The following is a 20,000-nucleotide window of genomic DNA, read 5'->3' as shown; positions in this document are numbered from 1 at the left end:
GCCACTACTGGAAGTGGCTTCTATTTTCAGACCACTATTGCTAACGTTAAGTCCGCAAGTACAAATACACATTTAAGAGAGCATGATTTTGAGTAACCAAAAACCTAAATTCCCTTTGAATTTGCTCTGTGTAATTGCTGATGATCTGACAGCTTATACCAACAGAGTACCCTCATACTTATGCAGGCTAACTAATATCAGCTGTGCTTCAGATCTACAGAGAATGTGATACCTTTGCACCCCTGTACATGCAGAGCAGGATGCTGACTGATGCTGCACTACTGCATCAGTATGCCAATGCAATCATAATGATAACGATATAATGTCTCGCGTCATCCATCTACGTTATTTATTGCTGATGTTCTGGTTGAAGGTAAGCAGTCCTGTGCTGCTCCCGGGTAACATGTGCGTTTTCTTGCTAAAATGCATCAAGTTTGAAGAATGCCCACTGCCTACCAAGGCATTTGGTGAAGGGTGACATGTATTTCTGTTTGTCAGCATTCCCATGGCAAACAGAGCTCAGGTGCATAAAGGTGTTGAGATGAATGTGTGTTGTTTCTGCTCCTGTGATGGGCATCGTTAAAGAGTGGTGTTGAAAATGGCACCAAAAAACCTCATTTGAGACGATAAGTAGCGATTCCTATTTTTTGAATGCAGATTTCATGGTGTGGCTGTCCGATGTTAGTCTGTCTGCAATGTACAGAATGTATGTGTGTGTGTGCAACTGTGTGTGTGCAACTGTGTGTGTTTGGGTGCTTGTCTTCATTTGTATGCTCAGATGTCTGTTTATGGCCATCTGTGTGTGTAATTTTATGTGTGTGTGTTTGTGTGTGAAAAGCTAGTGACAGCAAGAGCTATCGGTGGTGCTGCAGCCCTCCCTGTCTTGCTGTGGGTCTTTGTGCTGCTGGTGTGTGATAATGTGGACTAATTAGCATTGAATGAGCGAGGGCGACCCAACCTTTCACCACTGAAGCCCCTTCATTAAGCCCCATGCTAATTACTTCCCTTTACACTGCAGACTTTTAGCACAACGCAACACAAAACGAATGGCTCCTTTAAGATCAAGAGCTGTCTCTCACTCACTAACTGCCAAACACACACTCACACAGACACACACACACACAAACACATTCTCTCTCACACACACACACACACACACACACACACACACACACACACACACACACACACACACACTCACACACAGCAGCTCTGGGCCTGTGCTTCCAGTAGAGTGATGTAGTGATGAAAGGTTCATTATGGCTTTGTATTACTAGTGAATAGCCTAATAGGACAACTGACATTGACAGAACATAAACTCATCAGGAGTTGTATGTAATTACTTGTAAGAAAGGCAGTTCCTAGACATCATATGAAGTACAAACGTAATGAAGTCAGAATTATTGTGTTTTTAGCCAAGGAAAATAACGTTGCTGACAGATTGAAAACCTTAATCCTTTCTTATACGCTAAACTAAGTTGGTTTCTATATTTTTGTTGCCAGGGTACACCATGTCAGCCCTCTCACTCTCTCTCTCTTTCTCTCTCTCTCTGCTGTTGAAATGCGCTTGTTGCAGTACATGGTGACGGTGGCGCAGCTAAGCCTCTGTCTGCCTTTTCTTTTCCCAAACAGACAGGGTGTTAAGAACTCAGGCCAAAAACAGGTGACTCAGTGCTTAATAAGTGAAGTGGAACGTCAGGGATAAATCAGCTTTTTTTGATAGGTGCCTGGTGAATTGAGCTGTTTCTTTTTTCATTTAAAAAAAGCAGCGTTAGGATCAAAAGAGCTTCCAGATGCCCAGGTCCGGGTCGGATGTGGTGCAGGTCCGGCTGACATCTGGGCTGAAGCAGATAGCTTTCCACTGCTGAGAGCTGGCATGCCCCAGTGGGGCTTTGTCAGTCAGGGTGTGTGGGGGGTCATGGATTCAGAGCTCCTGTGTGTGTGTGTGTGTGTGTGTGTGTGTGTGTGTGTGGGTGTGTGTTTGTGTATGTGTGTGTGTGTGTGTGTGTGTGTGTGTGTGTGTGTGTGTGTGTGTGTGTGTGTGTGTGTGTGTGTGTGTGTGTGTGTGTGTGTGTGTGTGTGTGTGTGTGTGTGTACGTGTGTGTGTGTGTGTGTGTGTGTTGGCATGTTGGCTAATCTGACTGCTGAGTCTTGTCGGGTACAGTACAAACAGCACAGGAAACCAAAACCCCCAAAAAACCCTCCTCATAAAAGCCCTTGATATGATGTAACTATTCTATCAAGAAGACTGTAACATACTAATTAAAAGTGTGTAACTCACCGGGATACTTTAGACCTAGACCTAATTCTGACTTTAACTTATATATATATATTATTTAAAAATATGCATCATGCTGTGAACCAGGGCTCTATGTATCACATTATGGCTGTGTTCTAGGGATAGTCTAATATCTTTGAGTGTAGAGTGTAGGGTTTTTGGAATATTTTTATGATGCATTTGGGCTGTAGTTTATCCGTGAATTTTAATTACTCATTTTCCACCCTTCCTCTCTCCCCTTAGACTGGACTAATGAGCCTCAGCTTTGAAGCACAGCAAGCAGGGGGAACTCAGAGAAAGTTTTGGGGGGAAATATCTCATGAGGGTCACCTACATTCTGCTCTCTCTCCTGTTCAGTCACATTCCCTTTTCCCTCCTCTCCTTCCTTCCCTTGGTTTTCCTCTCTTCCATCTATCTCTCCCTTTCCTTTCCCCTTTCCTTCTCTGTCACGTTTTTTTGCCTCTTTCTCCTTTTCTCTACCCTGTCTTTCTTTTATGTTTATCTCCCTGTTAGTCTTTCCCTTTCATCCTACTCTACTCCCAGGTTGGGGATTTGTGGCTACACACATGCTTGTCAGGTCTGGATATATAGTGAACGGCACTATAGTATACGAGTCCCCCATCAATCCGCAGGTGTCTGGCATTCTTCTGTACAAAGAAGGAAATAGAGCTAACCTGTATGTGATGAAACCTGAGGCTGTAGACAGGGCTGTACTGGAAAATGAAATATGGCCCTGGAATTGTCTTCTAGGACCAGCCTGGGGGGATGTCTCTCCTCATCTGTCTTATGTCCTCCTCTCTCCTCCTTTCTCATGACTCCTCTCCTCTCCTCCCTCTCTCTCATTCTCTTTCCTCATGTCTCATGTGCTCTCATGAGTTAGATGGGCCATTTTACAGTCCTGCAGAGAATTATGTTCATTAATTAATTTAAAAATGAATAGGCTTACAATCTCTTTAAGGATTTAGCCCACTAGATTTAGTGCCCTTGCCTTAGAGTCTATTTATTGTAATCAGGTGATTTTGAACTTAGGCTGCTCCCCGACAATAGCGATGCTCACCGCTGACTCAGTCGTCTAAAGGACTAGACACTTGTGGATACTGGCTGCACATGCCCAAACAGCATGCCTATTTTTTATATTTCAAAGCATCTGGTTCCAAATTGGCCCCTTTCTTTAGGTTTGAACATTTTCAATTCTGTGACTTTCATTGATCATAACACTGCTGCGTGCTACATTGGCATTAGTTTAAAATGAATGTTAATTTGTGTTATTAGTTAAAAGTGCAACAACATATTTGGTTTTGGTTTTGATTGGCTAGTGAGCCCAGTGCAGGAACACGTATGCTCTCATGCGCACCCTCAACGACAGGCAGACAGAGTGTTCCTTCATGGATGTTTGGATGATCCATTGGCCCACCGATGCGGCGGCCCACTGGGATTCCTCCCCATATGCCCGGCCAGTACATGCTAGGCTTGTTGAGCACGTTTACTGCATACCAGGGATTTGGTATGCTTTTAGGTAGCATAGATGTGTATTTGTGCGTGTGTGTGTGAGTGTGTGTGTGTGAGAGAGAGATAGAGGTAGAGAGAGAAAGAGAGAGAGAGTTAGTAAGAGTTTGTGTGAGATTTTGTGCATCTTTGTGTCGAAATGTGTGTGTCTGTATGTCAGCTCTCCTCAATTTGCCCAGACTAGAGGTGCAAATGGACGCACGATCCTAGAAGCACCTCTCTTCTTCTCATGCCCCTCTTTTACCCTGCTAAACACTCAGCTCTGTGCGTCTCCTCTGCAGTCCCTCAGACCAACATTACCATGGCATGATGAAACACTGCCACTGGCACCCAGAGAGCCTGTCAATGGGGCTTCAGCTCATCAGCAGCCCATATCGGCAGCTAGAGTGTGCCTGCCTGTCTTGAGGGTATTAATTGAGTATGTTTGCCCCTGTAGATATCAGGCCTAGATGAAGAGTTTAATGGTATCCACGGGGAAACTCCCAGGACAATTACTGATGACAGACTTTGAGCATTGGCAGTGTGTGTGTGTGTGTGTGTGTGTGTTTGTGAGAGAGAGAGAGAGAGAGAGGTTGGAGAAAGATGCGCTAATTTATGTGCCGAGTTGAAAAGAAAATAATGAATTATTCATGCCTCTCAGAATGATGGTGTGTTTTTGCTTGGGTTCCTCTTGACAGCCAAACAGTGCTGCTGGAGAGGATGGAAATATCCGGAGAGTGCTAATGTGCAGTAATGGGTTTTGTTTTTGATGAATGCTTTCAGATGCTTTAGTGCTGTTAGCAAGCTGCGGCGTGATCAGGATCAAGCTGAGATGAAGCTTTCAGCGTGTCAGAAATTGGGATAGAAAAGAAATGTTACTTTTTTTGGAGGGGAGCTATTGAACTGTTCTGAATGGAACAGACCTGATATGAAGGATTGTTTTTGCAAAAAACAGGTGCACACACTTCCCCACCTCCTAAAAATGTTCAAGTCTAAGAGGGTGTAGACACCTGCTGGAATATTGCTTTGTTGATGATATGAAGTTTCTACCAGCAAACTTTAAATTACTCACTTTATTTTCTGAGCTTAATGTCTCTTGTTTCAGAGGGGTCATAATATTTCTCTCATATTTCTCCTATTTCTCGTGTGTGTGTGTTGTGTTTTTGTGTGTGTGTGTGTGTGTGTGTGTGTGTGTGTGTGTGTGTGTGTGTGTGTGTGTGTGTGATCTTCTACCCAAATCAAGCCTGATAGGACCTAGGCGTTAGGTCGTGCAGTGTGTCAGGACTGTAACTGTGCTGTGTTTTATTTTGTCTCCCCTTCTCCAGATGACAGCCCTTACTCAAAGGGGAATAAGGACCCAGCAGGGACAGACAACTCCCTCACCTCCAACAGACAGAGCATCCCAGGTATATCCCAGACTTGTCTCTGTATGTCTGACCATCTGTCTGTCTGTCTGTCTGGCTGTCACACTGTTTGTCTGAGTGCCCCTGTGTCAGTTGCCAACCATGCCTCTCTCTTTTTCTCTTTCACGCTGTGTCAGTGCTTCCCCTATTTTATACTCTCTTTTTCTCTAGCCACTGTCTCTTTATCCTCTTAGTTAACCTTAATCTGTCCCCCCCCCTTTTTTTGCTTTCTTCACTCCTTCCTTCCTTCTACCTCTCTTCCTCTCTCTCTCTCTCCACTTCCCTCTCTCCTGTTCCTGCCCACACAAACAGTGGTTGCCCTGGAGAGTGGAGCTGTTGCCCTGCTCCCGTTTCCCGTTGCTTTGATGTGGGGGGAGTGTGTTTATCAGCTCCCTCTGAGTCTCCCCACACACTTCCTGCCACTCCGGCTCGGACGGCTGAGAGAGGATAGAGAAGAGGGAAGAGAGGAGAGTGAAGAGGAGTAGGGAGGTGAGGGGAGAGAAGGGAGAGCTGAGGAGAACGGAGAGAGAGGGGAGCATATGCAGTTAGCAGCACGAGCAGATCTCCCAAGGGCTTGTGGAGGCATTCCTCAAAAGCAGTCTTACAACCCAGATCACTTGGAACCAATCAAAACTGGATCTGGCATAGGTCTCAGTGAAACAAGTGTATAGTCAGCCATAAAATCATTATTGGCCGAACAAGAACAATTTAAAATAAGATAATTGTATTTGACATGGTTTCCACAGATTTCTAAGAAAGCTATCATTACTGACACATGAGATGAGAACATCCTTTGCACTCAGTTTCATTAAAAGATGAAATGATGACAGTAACATCAGACTAATTTATCAAATAATAAATATGTCATGTTGGATTTTGACGTAAAGCAGATTTCTTTTTCAGGTATTAAAGTGTAGTAGTTTAGTGACACTTTATATGAGGGGTCCTTATTTAAAATGTATTAAAATAACTAGTAACTTATTAAACACTTCAATACAGTTTGTTACATTTCAGAAATAAATTAATTACGTGATACTTAATATGAAGTTTTCATTTTTGTTAAAGACATTTCATGTCACTTGTCATCACTCTGTTTGCCTGAGATCATAGTGTGTGTGTGTGTGTGTGTGTGTGTGTGTGTGTGTGTGTGTGTGTGTGTGTGTGTGTGTGTTTGTGTGATCTGCTGCATCAAGCTCATCTTAAACTCTGTCCGTGTTATGTATTTAGATCACACACACAACAGTGTGCTAGTGAACGGCTGAATGTTTGCGGCGTAAATATTTGATGAGGATTTAAACTCCTCGGTTGTGAACATAAACGGACGCGAGCTCCTCTGTGCATCCCAGCTGCCTGTCTAGAGTGCTGTGTTCACTGCTGTAAGTTCAGTGTGTGTCCTCAGGCAAGGACGCATAGGCTAAATTATACATATAAGTACAGAAGGATGTACTGAATGTATGTAGCCTGTATGTTTGAACCAGTGTTTCAAGAGCTGTTGTCACTGTGACTAAAGGTGGGAAGCAGCGTGACAGGAGTTGGTGTTTGAAATGTTCCTTTTTTTTCTTTAGATGGTTGTCTTTGATTAGCCTGGTGACACCAGCCTACGTATTTCCGCCTGAATTGATTTCAAGCTCATACTCTGTCTGGCCCAACCCCATTGACAATCGTCTCCAGAACTCAAAATTTTGCAGGACCAATCAGCGAACAGTTCAGAGCTGTGACTCAAAACTCGCCGTGGAGGAAAAGACACGAAAAGCTATCGGAAAAGTTGTCTCAACTCTCGAGAACATCAGAAAATTAAAAGGAGAACAAGAGTATTTTCTTGTAAGTTTTATGATTGGAAAGGACGTCGTAGCTCTTCTCCCAACTGGCTTTGGGAAGAGTTTAATCTACCGAATGCTTACTAAACGTTGCTGATTGGTTAAGGGAACTCCAATGATTTTAAACCTCAAGATAAGCACCCGCCCATCTCGGAAACCAAAATGCATTGGGTTGGCCCAGACTGAAAGACGGAATGAAATGGAGTCACAGGCTGGTAATGGCCAGTCTAGTCTTTGATGACCTGAAGACAAATCATGTTTGTCCAAAGGCAAAAGTGTTGGGTTGAATATGAGTTTATTTGTTCATCTTTCTCAGTGTACTTTAGGGCTGTTTTCTCTTTTCTGATCTGTTGGTGTTTTCATGTATTAATGTATGTGTGTGTGTGTATCTATCTATGTGTGTTTGTGTGTGTGTGTGTGTATCTATGTGTGTGTGTGTGTGTGTGTGTGTGTGTGTGTGCTTGTGTGTGGTGTCCCTGCCTCTGCTGTTCGTGGGCAGAAGAGCTGAGGGGGGTGACGCTGGTAGAGCTCCTGAAGAAGGAGGGAAGCACACTGGGCCTCACCATCTCAGGAGGAACAGACAAGGACGGCAAGCCCAGAGTCTCCAACCTAAGGCCGGGCGGACTCGCTGCCAGGTGGGCGCACACACACGCTCATTAGAGGTGCCCAGCGGCATCATTATCATTATCTGTATCAGTATTTGTTCAACCAACAAAATTCTGTCTCTGTATTCTGATAGAAGACCATAAGTGAGTGTGGTTTATACCAGAAATCATGTTTATTCAGGCAGATGTTGTATTGTCTAACCTGATATTCATTGGCAATGCTATTGGTGTGCCTTCAAAGCATAACACTGTTATGTGATTGATCTATTTGGCATATACCATAGCATGGTGCAGTGACAGTTTGAAGCTTACGGAAACCCTAAACTTTCTGTAATTTGCTTGGCAATTGGGTTGGTTGTCTGGGTATGGTGTTTTTGAAATAAATTCAGCCATTATTTGCTCTTGCGGCTGTGTATTAGCCCATGCCCACGGTTACAATGGAGGCTGGTTGTGTTTGTGTATTATGCATTGGTGAGGAGGCCAGGGCAGACATAAGGGTAGGTTTGAGTTGCATATGGGTTTGCACTACTGATGTTTCACATCCCTTCCTCTGCTTATTGTGGCCTTGCACAATAACTGCAAACCACTTCAGAAGTCCCATCAGTTGGGCTGGTTGTGCTAAAAAATTGTGTGTGTGCATATAGTTTTTATCAAAATTATACATCATACTAAATTATACATTATACAAACATTTCATACACACATAAGTTGTATTTTACTTCTAATGCATAGAATCTAAACTGGATTGACTGAATAACCAGCATTATGAATATCAAATCATTAAATATCATCAATAGACATAGGTATACGGAATTAACTATAATAATTAAGCTAAGGTTATTTCAAAACTTTGGCTAGCTATATTGAAAATAAATTAAAAATGCTTGAGAGAAACACCTGTACAAGATAACATCATTATACACTCATATTCATTTTAAAATTTGGCTTTAAAATGTTTAATAGGGCTACAATTATTGATATTGATATATCATCATTGATCACATACACAAGCTGTTGTTTTATTTATTTATTTATGGCATTGTGTGAAAGGTTACCTAGTCTACTAATATCAAATAAAAAGCCTGTTTTACACAGTTGCCTTTACTCCCGACGCTGTACCAGGTTAACATTTTTTACACACAATGACATAATGATCATTGCTTTGTTTTACCACATTTTATGCTGCCATTTTACTCACAAGCCACCAGCTACTTACGTGCATCTGATGATGCAAAGGGCTTTGCTCGCGCCCTTGTCTCACAACTCTACAGCAGACACTAAATTATAAGTCTAAACTGAATTAAGTGTGTACTTGTCACATGGCTATCTCTTCAAATTGTTGCTGTCTGTTGGGCTTTTGTCAAAAGTCAAAATTCCATGACACCTATGGCTGATACATACAGCATGTTACATCTTAAACAGGTGAATATTGACAATATATTGTAATTATAATAGAGGTAATTAACACATTAACACAGACAGCTAAAAACGACAGGCGGTTTTTCATATGTTGTAAACAGAATGGGTTTTCTTGTAGCCATCCACAATGATATGAATTCATAAAAAAAGAAACATAGTGGCTGACGCATAGACATGTCAGTCATGGAGCTGACTTTTAATAATAACGTGCAACTTCGGGTAGAGGAAATATCTGTTCACATCGCATAATCTGTGCTTTCCGGAATAGCATATACAGATTTGGGTGCATTCCTAACACTCACACTCACACACACACATACACACACACACACACACACACACCTAACACCGTGTGCATATGCACCCACTCATACTCTAAGATGCATTCCCAGTCACATCCTAAAAGTTTACCCCTCTCACCCATCTAATTGCATCAGTGATTCTCCTGATGATATGAGAGTGTTATGCTGTTTTGCCGGCACAAACCACCAGAAGCAGGTCTGTGTAAGTTTGGAACGAGGAGGATAAAAATACCCACCTCCTGAAGCTGTCTGGGGTTAGGGGGCTTTAATAGGATCGGTGACTAAAGCACTATAGTTTATGAACAGTGTTGGATGTAATGTGGAAAAATGAGAATTCTGTAAGCAAACGATGAAGTACTTTAATCATCTGAATTCGATCTTAGGTCTCGTCCAACAAATATGCACTACAAGTGTGTGTGTGTGTGTGTGTGTGTGTGTGTGTGTGTGTGTGTGTGTGTGTGTGTGTGTGTGTGTGGTTGTTTGTGTGACTATGTATGTGTGTGAGTCTATTTATATGTCCATTTGTGTGTGAGTGTGTATCTGAGGTTGTCTGGCTGTTTGGGGCTTTAGCAGTGGCGCTGATCTCCATGCACCCCAACACTGCCCAGGATGGAACATGACTTCAGTCTATCCTACATACTGCCCTCAGTCTCCCTACCAACATGCTGAACACTCCTGTTATAGACTAAAACTGCACGTTGCTAGAGAAGTAGCTGAAATAAAAAAAAAAGCAGCTTTGCCTCAAGACCTTATTTTAATCCAAAAGCAGGGGTCACAATTAAATGCCCCCCTGTGTGTATGCTATGCATTCATATTTCATATTTTATTCTCTCCCTTACAATTCAAAAAAGCTAATTATCTCCAGCCTTCGCCACGCTAATTGCCTCCAATATGACCCCATGCAGGGCCTCCTTTTTCCCCCTCTCCTATGATAAATCTGGTGTGAGCGCTCATTGTTCGTAATGTGTGTATGGGGGTAGATAGTAGCGCTGAATCCGTCGCCGCGGTTTGCTGATGTCTGTTTGCCAGGCATTATTGTGTGTGTGTGTGTGTGTGTGTGAACCCCGGCAGAAGCCCAGAGGACAGCTGGGATAAATAGTGTTTCTCTTCTCTAATTAGCATCTAAATGAGCATGTGTTTACTCCCCACGGAGGAGCGCTGTGCAGTTGGAGAGCCAGGGCTCCGCAGGGCTACTGTATGCCGCTGCACATTCTAATATAGATATTGATTGGGAAACAGAAGAGCCAAACAGTAACATTAGCGCTGCATGACAGTGGCTGCATTAATGGAGTTGCCACAGGCGTTTGTGTTAAATGTCTTTAGTGGTTACTACAGAATTATTCATAGAAAAATCTCTCTTATTCTGTTAAACTCATACCCCCCAATAACCATTTTATTGTGCTGAATCACTTGCAGATTTGTCATTGTTCTAGATCACATCTTATACATCTCATACACTATGGTACTTTATATCAGTGCATCTGAATTTCATCGCTTCACCCCTCGACTAAATACATGTCTTTCTACTCTGTGTGCCTGTGTGTGTTTCTGTGTGTGATTTTGTGTATACGCATATGTATTTGTGATTGTGTGTGTGTGTGCATGATCAGGAGCGACCAGCTGAACGTGGGTGACTACATCAAGTCAGTGAACGGCATCAACCTGACGAAGCTGAGGCACGAGGAGATCATCAGCCTGCTGAAGAACGTGGGCGAGCGGGTGGTTCTGGAGGTGGAGTACGAGCTGCCCCCAGCCGGTAGGAAGTTGAGTATTACCTCCCTCTCACTGCTGATGGGACAGGACTGCTTACCTTTAAGAATGATTAGCCTTACAAAATGATAGTTTTCTAAAGGGGGTATTGTTATGGTTGATTACCCTTAGATACTGATGTATTGTTATGTATGATAATCCTAATAATATACCTTTGAAGCATTTAACTGCTAGGATTAACACTAAAGAAACTGAGCTTCAATCCTTTGTCTTGCATACATTGCAGAACTCCAATAAAGTGCTCCTGTAGCTCAACTGGTAGAGCGAGGTCATGGGTTCATTACCTAGGGAGCAAACATACTGCCTGGAATTTGCATCTTTACTGTGCCATTGGGCACTTGTCATAGCACATACCTTAGACTTTCATTAGTTGAAGCAACAGTTGGTATTCATTGTATGTCATGCCAATTCACATGAGAGTGCTCACAATGCCATAATCCCCTGGCTCACATGCTAATTAGCCATCATAGTCTCATGGATGTTGTCATGAGAACTACATATAATGTGATGTTTTGTAAGATGTTAAGTTCTTAATGTTAATGTTAAGTGAGATATTACTTTTCCATACAGCACCATTGACAACATTGCACCCGTCTGGCAGATATAACAGAAGCCATTTTGTATCTGCACTCTCTACTCCTGGCTGTTTGATGTAAAGCGGTTATTAGAGTCCTATGGCATCGGTACAGGCTTCGTCTTTGTAGAAACATATAAAATACACATTTGTCTCAGCATAGATTTTGTACTCATGTTTGCTTTCTAATGTGCCTGCTTTGTGTGGGTGGGTTGGCATTTAGAGATGATTTAATGGATTTCATTGTACCATCAAAGTTCAAGTTTGCTGCATTTTTGAAAGGTAACTGACGCTGAATATTTGTGTTTTTGAGTTTTTTTAAGCCTTCATGTGAAGCCCTCGGGACTCACAAGCACAACAGTCCAATAACAGGCTAGAGCTAGAAGCATCTGCTGATATTTAAAGATTTATCACAATGTGGAGTCAGATCCAAGGGCCAGATGACTGATACAGATATGGATACGGTCCTCATACTGTAAGGCTGGTACAGGTATCGGTATCTGGTATCAGTCTGCTGGACTGTTCTAAAATCAACTGTTATCTGATATTGGTCTGCTGGAATGTTCTAGAATCAGCTGTGATCTGGTATTTGTCTGCTGGACTGTTCTAGAATCAGCTGTGATCTGGTATTTGTCTGCTGGACAGTTCTAGAATAAACTACTATCTGTTAGATACGATGATAGAACACAGCTGCTCAATCATCGTCGCTAAGCAACGGAATACGCTGGGGTCGATAAGTTACTGGACTATTGTGGAGTGCTACGAAAGACTAGTCTGGGAAGTCCCGCCCCACTTCTTCCGGCCAAATTGATTTTGCCTCAGAACTGGGTCTGGCCAAGTTTGCATACCCGTTCATTTCAAGATTTCCAGAATCCTTGGAGCCAATCACAAACTGGCTTTTGGCTACCTGGCGCGCCATTGGCGGATTTAAACTTACCACGGCTACGTTACAAAATCTACTGCACGGAGAGTTTTTAAACATTGGACATGGTGGCCGCCGAAGCACCGCAAAACTTCGATAAGGCAAGTCTTCTTTGAAAACAGAACAGAAACTTGCCCTGGAACAATTCATACAGAAAAAATATGTGTTTGCTTTATTACCGATCGTTGTATCGTTGTATAGTATCGTTGGTCTGATTGGTTAAAGGACTGTCCAATCAGGTGGCTGAAGTGGAGCGCCGTTGAGAGTTGGCCAGACCAACTGAACAAATGGAATGCAGTGAAGGGGCAGGGAATTCCCAGACAAACGAAAGACGTGAATCCGAGGCAAAAAGGCCAGTTCCCTTGACAGCAGTCAATTATGCATAGCAACGGTCAAATATGGAAAACTAGTTGACCACAGAACGTTGGGAAGCCCCATTCAAGTGAATGGAGCATTCTACAGCATTAAGAAGAGCTGTGTAATTATATCTGATATTGTTCTGCGGGACTGGTCTAGACTCAGTCACTACCAGGTAATAGGGTGCAACTGCCTGAACTCAGTTCTATGGCTGTCTTTGGGCTGCATTGGGAGTCATGCTGCATGACACCTAATCTAGTTATGAATCATCATATTAACTTATGAATCATTAAGATATACTGGCCTGTGTGGTATAATTCAAGTCCACCCTTTTGAACTTGTATTCGTTAGTACAAGGGACGGATAACATCAGACATGTTTTGTTCCCATTCATGTTCTGGGTAATGCTGTATTATATATATGTCCTTATCTCTCTATGAAACATTTGACCTTCAAGCAGAGGAGGGTGGATGATATGTGGGAGAAGGGGCATTGTGAGTGTTATTATTTGGCTGAATTAGTGATGTGTTGGCAGATCGAATGTTTGCATATCGTCTTGAGTGGGTAACTAGTTTGACAGATGAGCAATAGTGAGTGGTTGATCTATCTCTGTGCTATCTGGCTGACCCTCCTGCTCTGTCTTTATGTTTGAGCGTTCGCATCTGAAGCTCTGTCTGACCTGGACACGAGCCCAGGGAAATGCTTTACTCAATGTGTCATGGTTTATTTCTCCCCTATCTCTTTGTTCCTGTCTCCCTCTGTATATATTGCTTTCTCTTTCTCTGTCTCTATGTTTCTCTTTCTTTCTTTCTTTCTTTCTTGATTCTCTCTGTCTCTGTTGGTTTGTATTTTTATTTGTCACTCCATCTCTGTTTCTCTCTTTCTGCACCAAGCTCGTGAATGTATTTAATTCTTCCTGTGAAACCATCCTCGACTCCGTGGCCCTGCTTAAGTATAGGTGACCTAAAGCTAGGAGCAAGGAGGGCAGAAAGAAAGTGGTAGAAAAGTATCACAGGAGATTTTGAAACATTCCCTAAGAGGCTGTTAAGGCTGGATAGATCAAAACGTTTTCCGACTTGGTAGCAAAACACAACTACCAATCAAGGGGTTGTCTTAGGGTCGGCCTTAATCAACCCCACTGACAGTGACGGCAGTAACATATGTTCACTGGTCTGTGATAGTTTTCTAAATATTTGTATAGATATATTATGATATGTCAGTAGGTTATGTCCTATCCAGGCTCTTCTATATTCTAGTGGTTCCCTTGTAGTAGATCCTCTAGTGCACACTGTTACCTTAAATTACCTTTACCTTCCCTCTCCCACTACAGCAAAGTTTTCTCTGTTTTAAAACCCTCCTCATACCCACTTGACCGTATTCCTCCCGGGTCTTGAAAGAGGTATTTGACAGCGTAGGTCGCCTTGGTTCTGTCAATTATAAATAGCTCTCTTATTTCTGGCCGAGTACCAGCATTTTTTAAACATGCAGTCATGCAACCACTCATCAGAAAGCCCCTCCAAGATACCTGAAAATGTCATCTTCTAGCTACCACTGTCACAGAAAACAATATTTTTTTATTTTTCAGTCTAGTTTCCATGCAAAGCACAGCAATGAGTCTACACTAATCGAAGTCACAAATGCCTTAGACACTGTAGACCACCACAATCTTCTAGAGCGTCTAGAGCAGAAAGAAAAAGAAAACCTCTTTAGTTTCTTTTAGTCGATCTCCATATTACTCCGACTTTAGCAACATTGCATTGGTTGAGAGTGAAATTTAGAGTCAACTACTTCTCCAGCATATCCCAGTGACCTTATACACCCCCAGTGTCCTCCTAGAACACTCAGGTCATCCGATAAGCTGCTGCTTTCCATCCCAAATGATTTGTCCTTTGCTCATAAAGGTGACTGTGCCTTTTCTGCGGCCTGGCCCAAGACAGCCTCCAACTCCATTTCCATCAGCCCCCACCATCTAATGCTTTAAATCCGGGCTAAAAACCCACTTGTTTTCTCTGGCTTTCTGGTGTGTTTGTGTGTTGTGTGTGTGTGTGTGTGTGTGTGTGTGTGTGTGTGTGTGTGTGTGTGTGTGTGTGTGTGTGTGTGTTCGTGTGTGTCTGTCTGTCTAGTCTGCCTTTGTCTCTAGGCCTGACTCTATCCCTCACTCCATCTCTCTCTCTCTCTCTCTCTCTCTCTCTCTCTCTCTCTCTCTCTCTCTCTCTCTCTCCTACACAGCACCAGACAGTACCTCAGGTGTTATATCCAAGACAATCGAGATATGCTTACAGAAGGAAGGCAACAGCTTTGGCTTTGTCATGCGAGGTAAATGACTCCGTTGGTTATTCTCCCCTGGGGGACTTTATTTTACGGGGCACAGGCCTACACTGACCTGTAAACACTCCGCATTAAAGTGTCTGATTAATGGTTTTACAGCCCATGGACTCCTCATGCTGCATGCAAATACTCCCTGACTTTCCCTCTTCACTTCCATAAACCACCAGTGAGCCTTCAGCCTCCTAAAACAAACCCAAGTCCGTTAGCTATGCTATATGTTGCATTATAGATGTGTAGGAGAGGGGAGAGTGTGTTTGGCTGGCTTTTTGAAGACTGTGCTCTATTTTTTTTTTTTTTTACATCACACACTCACACAGGAGGCTCGCACGAAGACTGGCACAAGTCGAGACCCCTGGTGGTGACATACGTTCGCCCAGGAGGACCCGCCGACAGGTAAGAGCGCCTGTTGAGCCCACATCGAAGGGCTGTCATTCGCATCAGTCTGTGAGAGCTGTCATCTGATGTGCCAGAACTGTGTTGGTGTTTCTTTGCAGAGGAAGGGGTGATATAAATTCTGAGTCTCATCCTACAGAGAAGGAGAGAGAGATGGGGGAGGAGAGAGAAGGAGGAAAGGAGGAGGTGGAAAGTGGAGGCAGTTCTGAAGCAGTGTGCCCGTCTGCACTAATGCAAGCGGAATTATTCAGAGTGCAATGTCTCATAAGTGCTGCTGGCTTCTTGGGCATGTTGGCACGGGGAAGCAGGGAGAGGGACTCGGGCGCCTGGCGCTGTCTGTGACGCAGCTCCCCACACCGCTCTGCACCGTACCGCTTTCAGCCCCAAACACAAGCTGACAGCAGGCAAAAACTAGAGCAGAGGATGCCCTCACTTTCTCTCTCCCTCATTTTCTCTTTACATCTCTCTTTTTTTCTTATTTACTATCTCTCTCTCCCTCCCTCATTCTCCATCTCTCTTTCTCCTCTGTCTCTTTCTCACTCTCTGTCCTTCACTCTCTCTCTTTCTAGCTCCAGTGCACCCAAAGTGAGTTTTCATCAACTTTTCCCTTTTTGTAACCCAACAACACAAATCCCCAACCCTCACCCACACTCATCCCGGAAGCACACAGACAGACTGAAACACATTTCCCCACAACACATACACACACCCTCACGCACATGCATGCACACACACACACACATACACATACACACAGACACACAGACACAGACACAGACACAGACACAGACACAGACACAGACACAGACACAGACACAGACACAGACACAGACACAGACACAGACAGAGAGAGAGACAGAGACAGAGAGAGAGAGAGAGAGAGAGAGAAATACACACACATGCTGCTTGTTGCAGAGCCTCATCGAAAGCATACGTGTTTATGAACCAGACATCAACTCTTTTCCAAGGAAAACAGGACAGTAATCCTTCCCTTTAAAACCCTTCTCCCTCCCTCGTTCTTCTGTCGTTTATGGTTAACGAAAGACTTCTGCTCAGACGGCATAGCTATCTCTCCGGTTTAAAACTATCCTCTTTTCCTCACACCTCTGTCATCCTTGGTTACCAGTTGCGCTTCAGACACTCCCAATGCTCTGCCACTCAAATTGTGAGCTGTTTTCCGTTTGTTTGTTGTGGGTGCAGCTTAACGAGGCAGATCATTGTGCCCTGTGTTTACCCTCAAGAGAAAGCACCCTGTGAGCAGAGGATTGCATCACATACTAACGTACTCATCCGTTACCCCTCACCCTCCCGCTGTAGAGAGGGCTTGCTGTGGGCGGGGGCCGGCTAATGAATGTTAATGGGGTGCCCCTCACTCAGTCATTCGTTCACCCGTTAACCTTTTCACTCACTCACTCACTCACTCACTCACTCACTCACTCACTCACTCTCTCTCTTTCTTTTCCCCCTCTCTAGAGCAGGCACCTTGCAAGCAGAGGATTGCCTAACACACTCACTCATTTACTCTCTCACACACTCACCCAATGATTAACTCTCTCTCTCACGCACTCACTCACTTATTCATTCTCTTCCACACTCACCTAATGATTAACTTTCTCACTCAGTCACTCACTTATTAAATATCTCACACACTCACCTAATGATTAAATCTCTCACTCACTCACTCACTCACTTATTAATTCCCTCACTCCCTCACCTAATGATTAACTCTCACTCACTATCATATCAATTCTCTCACACTCACCAAATTATTGACTCTCTCATCTACTCACTCACATGTTAACCCTCCCGCTCACTCACTCAAGGATTAACTCACTCACTCACTCACTCACTCACTCACTCACTCACTCACTCACTCGCTCCTTAATTCTCTCACTCATTCACTCACTCTCTCACTCATTCGCTTCCTCACTCACTCATTCGCTCTTACTCACTCTCTCACTCATTCGCTTCCTCACTCACTCATTTGCTCTAACTCACTCTCTCACTCATTTGCTTCCTCACTCACTCATTCTCACTCACTCACTCTCTCACTCATTCACTTCCTCACTCACTCACTCACTGTCTCTTCTAATCCCCTCTGTAGAGAGGGCACCCTGCGGGCGGGGGACCGGCTGATGAGTGTAGACGGGGTGCCCCTGCACAGTGCCTGCCACAGTGATGCCCTGACTGTCCTCCAGCAGTGTGGCCAGGAGGCGCTCTTCCACATCGAGTATGACGTCTCCATCATGGGTGAGCCCACAGATCACACACCGGCCTACACAGACATGACAGAAAACGGAAGAAAACTGTAACACTATCATCATATACTCACTCACTCACTCACACACTAACTCATTCCATCATGCACTCATTCACTCACTCATTCATTCACAGAGTCACTCACTCACTTATTCATTCATTTATTTGTTCGTTCGTTCGTCCGTTCGTTTGTTCACTCACTCACTTACATACTTAGTCATTACTTTGCACACTCACTCACTCATGGATGAGCTAAGAGTCCAGGACATAAATAGCATACATCTATGTGCAGAATAATATCCTTAAATCATCTGTGTATATTATACATTATAAATGTGTGCTATAGAGTCCTGGCCCAACTACTCCAACTACTGTGTTATTTAGTTTAATTCCAACATGAAGTAAAATATAATGCAAAGACCTGTGACTAGGTTATTGGCAGTCAGTAAACACCACCTAAGACCTGCATGATAAGATAACCTTTAATCATGCAATCAAAGGCCCTAGTCATAAATAAACAAGTGTGAATTACATGACTCTGAAAACCCCTGAAATCATTAAAGCTCTATGAAGTCTAGTATACAATCTGTTTTACATGATCATGTTGTAAGTAATTGAAATTGTGACTGATATAATTTTGTCATTACTGGTAGTTCATCATCATACCATAATTAGCAAGGACACCCTGTGAGCAGGGTGTCATAGGAACTGCCTACATTATGATTCATCAAGTCATGAGATCTGTGTGTACATGACCATGTTATAATCAGCAGGTCATATGAATGGCCTATGCTACAATTTAGTCATAAGAGCAGCATGCACATCATCATAGTTATAATTCTACAAATCAGTTCTTTCAGCAGCCTCAGACAACTCCTTTAAAGTTCCTTTGAGGGACTGTCCTCGAAAACCAAAATCAAACCGTGTGGTGGTTGATTTAGCTACAAAGCCTCTAACATCTGTCTCCACTGGTCTTGTGCGTGCTTGCCAACCTCCCTCGCTTCCACAACCAGTTCCACATACTTTGGCTTCTTCCTTTCAATGACTTTCTTAATCACATCTTTAAAGGTAATAATTCACTCAATAAAGTAAACAATGCACTCACTCAAAATACAACACCATGTCTGGTCTCATAGCAGTCACAACAATACACTGTGGATCTTCCAACATCAGTCTATAATCTCCTATCCCGTTATTCGCCCGGTTTGCCAGGACTGTTTGTTTGTGCCTGGTGTCCACTTTTCTGTCTGTTTATGGTGTCTGCAAAATAAATGCTACTGTCCCTTTCATAAACCAACTCAACTTGTTTATTATCAAACAAACACGGAAATTATTTAAAAACCTGATTATGTCTCCACGTGTTACAACCCTGGATCAGGCTAGTTTAGCACCTAGACAGAATATGTTTTAATAAGCCAATACCCAAACAAAACTTGCACCTTCCGTCTTCACCCGCCTACTGAATAAGGTTCTGCAGGGTTGGAAGGACATCATAAGTGGCTTCAACAATTAATTCAATGCGGTTAGCACCCATAGCCTAAAGTTCTGTCCGGCTGATCTTCCTCATCTCAACATCATGCCAGTTGACATCCTTTGCCTTTGCTTTTCCTGAGAAGCCACTGCTGCTCATGTATTTATTTTCTTTCTTGCTCGCAAACAAAACTAGTTACCATCTGCCTTACCCAATGCTTTCCAACTGTCACCTAACTCAAACCCTGCTCTTCCACTCTTCCAAGCTGCCCAATGATATATGTACCTGTGGTGTAATGCACCTTGAGCATGTTGAACCACCTTTCGTGGACTCCACTTATTCCCTGTTTTTACAGTTGGAGCTGTTATTGACTACTGGAGTCTTAGACTATGACAAAGTTATCTCCTGGCTGGTCACATTTGAAATTTTCTCTTCTGTGGTGTCGTTACTTGTGTTAAAGCACAACTGTATGTTCTCAAAATATGCCCTGACTAACGTGAACATATTCTCAGAGGCATAGGCTAAGCATTACTATACCATTGTCATGTCATGGCTGGCACCAAGCATTTTCATATATTTTAATGGAAGATGATCTACATATCCCAACCCAAACCTAA

The 20,000-nt window shown here is 43.2% G+C and overlaps 1 protein-coding gene across 1 annotated transcript in view; it reads left to right on the top strand.

The window, feature by feature from the left end:
• grip2b (glutamate receptor interacting protein 2b) overlaps window positions 1–20,000 on the top strand; it is a gene marked incomplete at its 5' end in the record, with an annotated part of 125,826 nt that overhangs the window by 72,387 nt on the left and 33,439 nt on the right. Inside the window, 6 exons of the mRNA XM_080846383.1 lie at window positions 5,089–5,169; window positions 7,483–7,618; window positions 10,920–11,065; window positions 15,162–15,248; window positions 15,578–15,653; window positions 17,758–17,903. Of these exons, the coding sequence (XP_080702509.1) occupies window positions 5,089–5,169; window positions 7,483–7,618; window positions 10,920–11,065; window positions 15,162–15,248; window positions 15,578–15,653; window positions 17,758–17,903 (672 nt within the window). The remainder of the gene's footprint in view (window positions 1–5,088; window positions 5,170–7,482; window positions 7,619–10,919; window positions 11,066–15,161; window positions 15,249–15,577; window positions 15,654–17,757; window positions 17,904–20,000) is intronic.

The sequence above is a fragment of the Sprattus sprattus genome (genome assembly GCF_963457725.1).
Source record: "Sprattus sprattus genome assembly, chromosome: 10".
In the NCBI taxonomy this organism is placed as follows: domain Eukaryota; kingdom Metazoa; phylum Chordata; class Actinopteri; order Clupeiformes; family Clupeidae; genus Sprattus; species Sprattus sprattus.
Note: the sequence above shows the minus strand (reverse complement) of the source record. Positions and strands in the feature narration are given on the sequence as shown.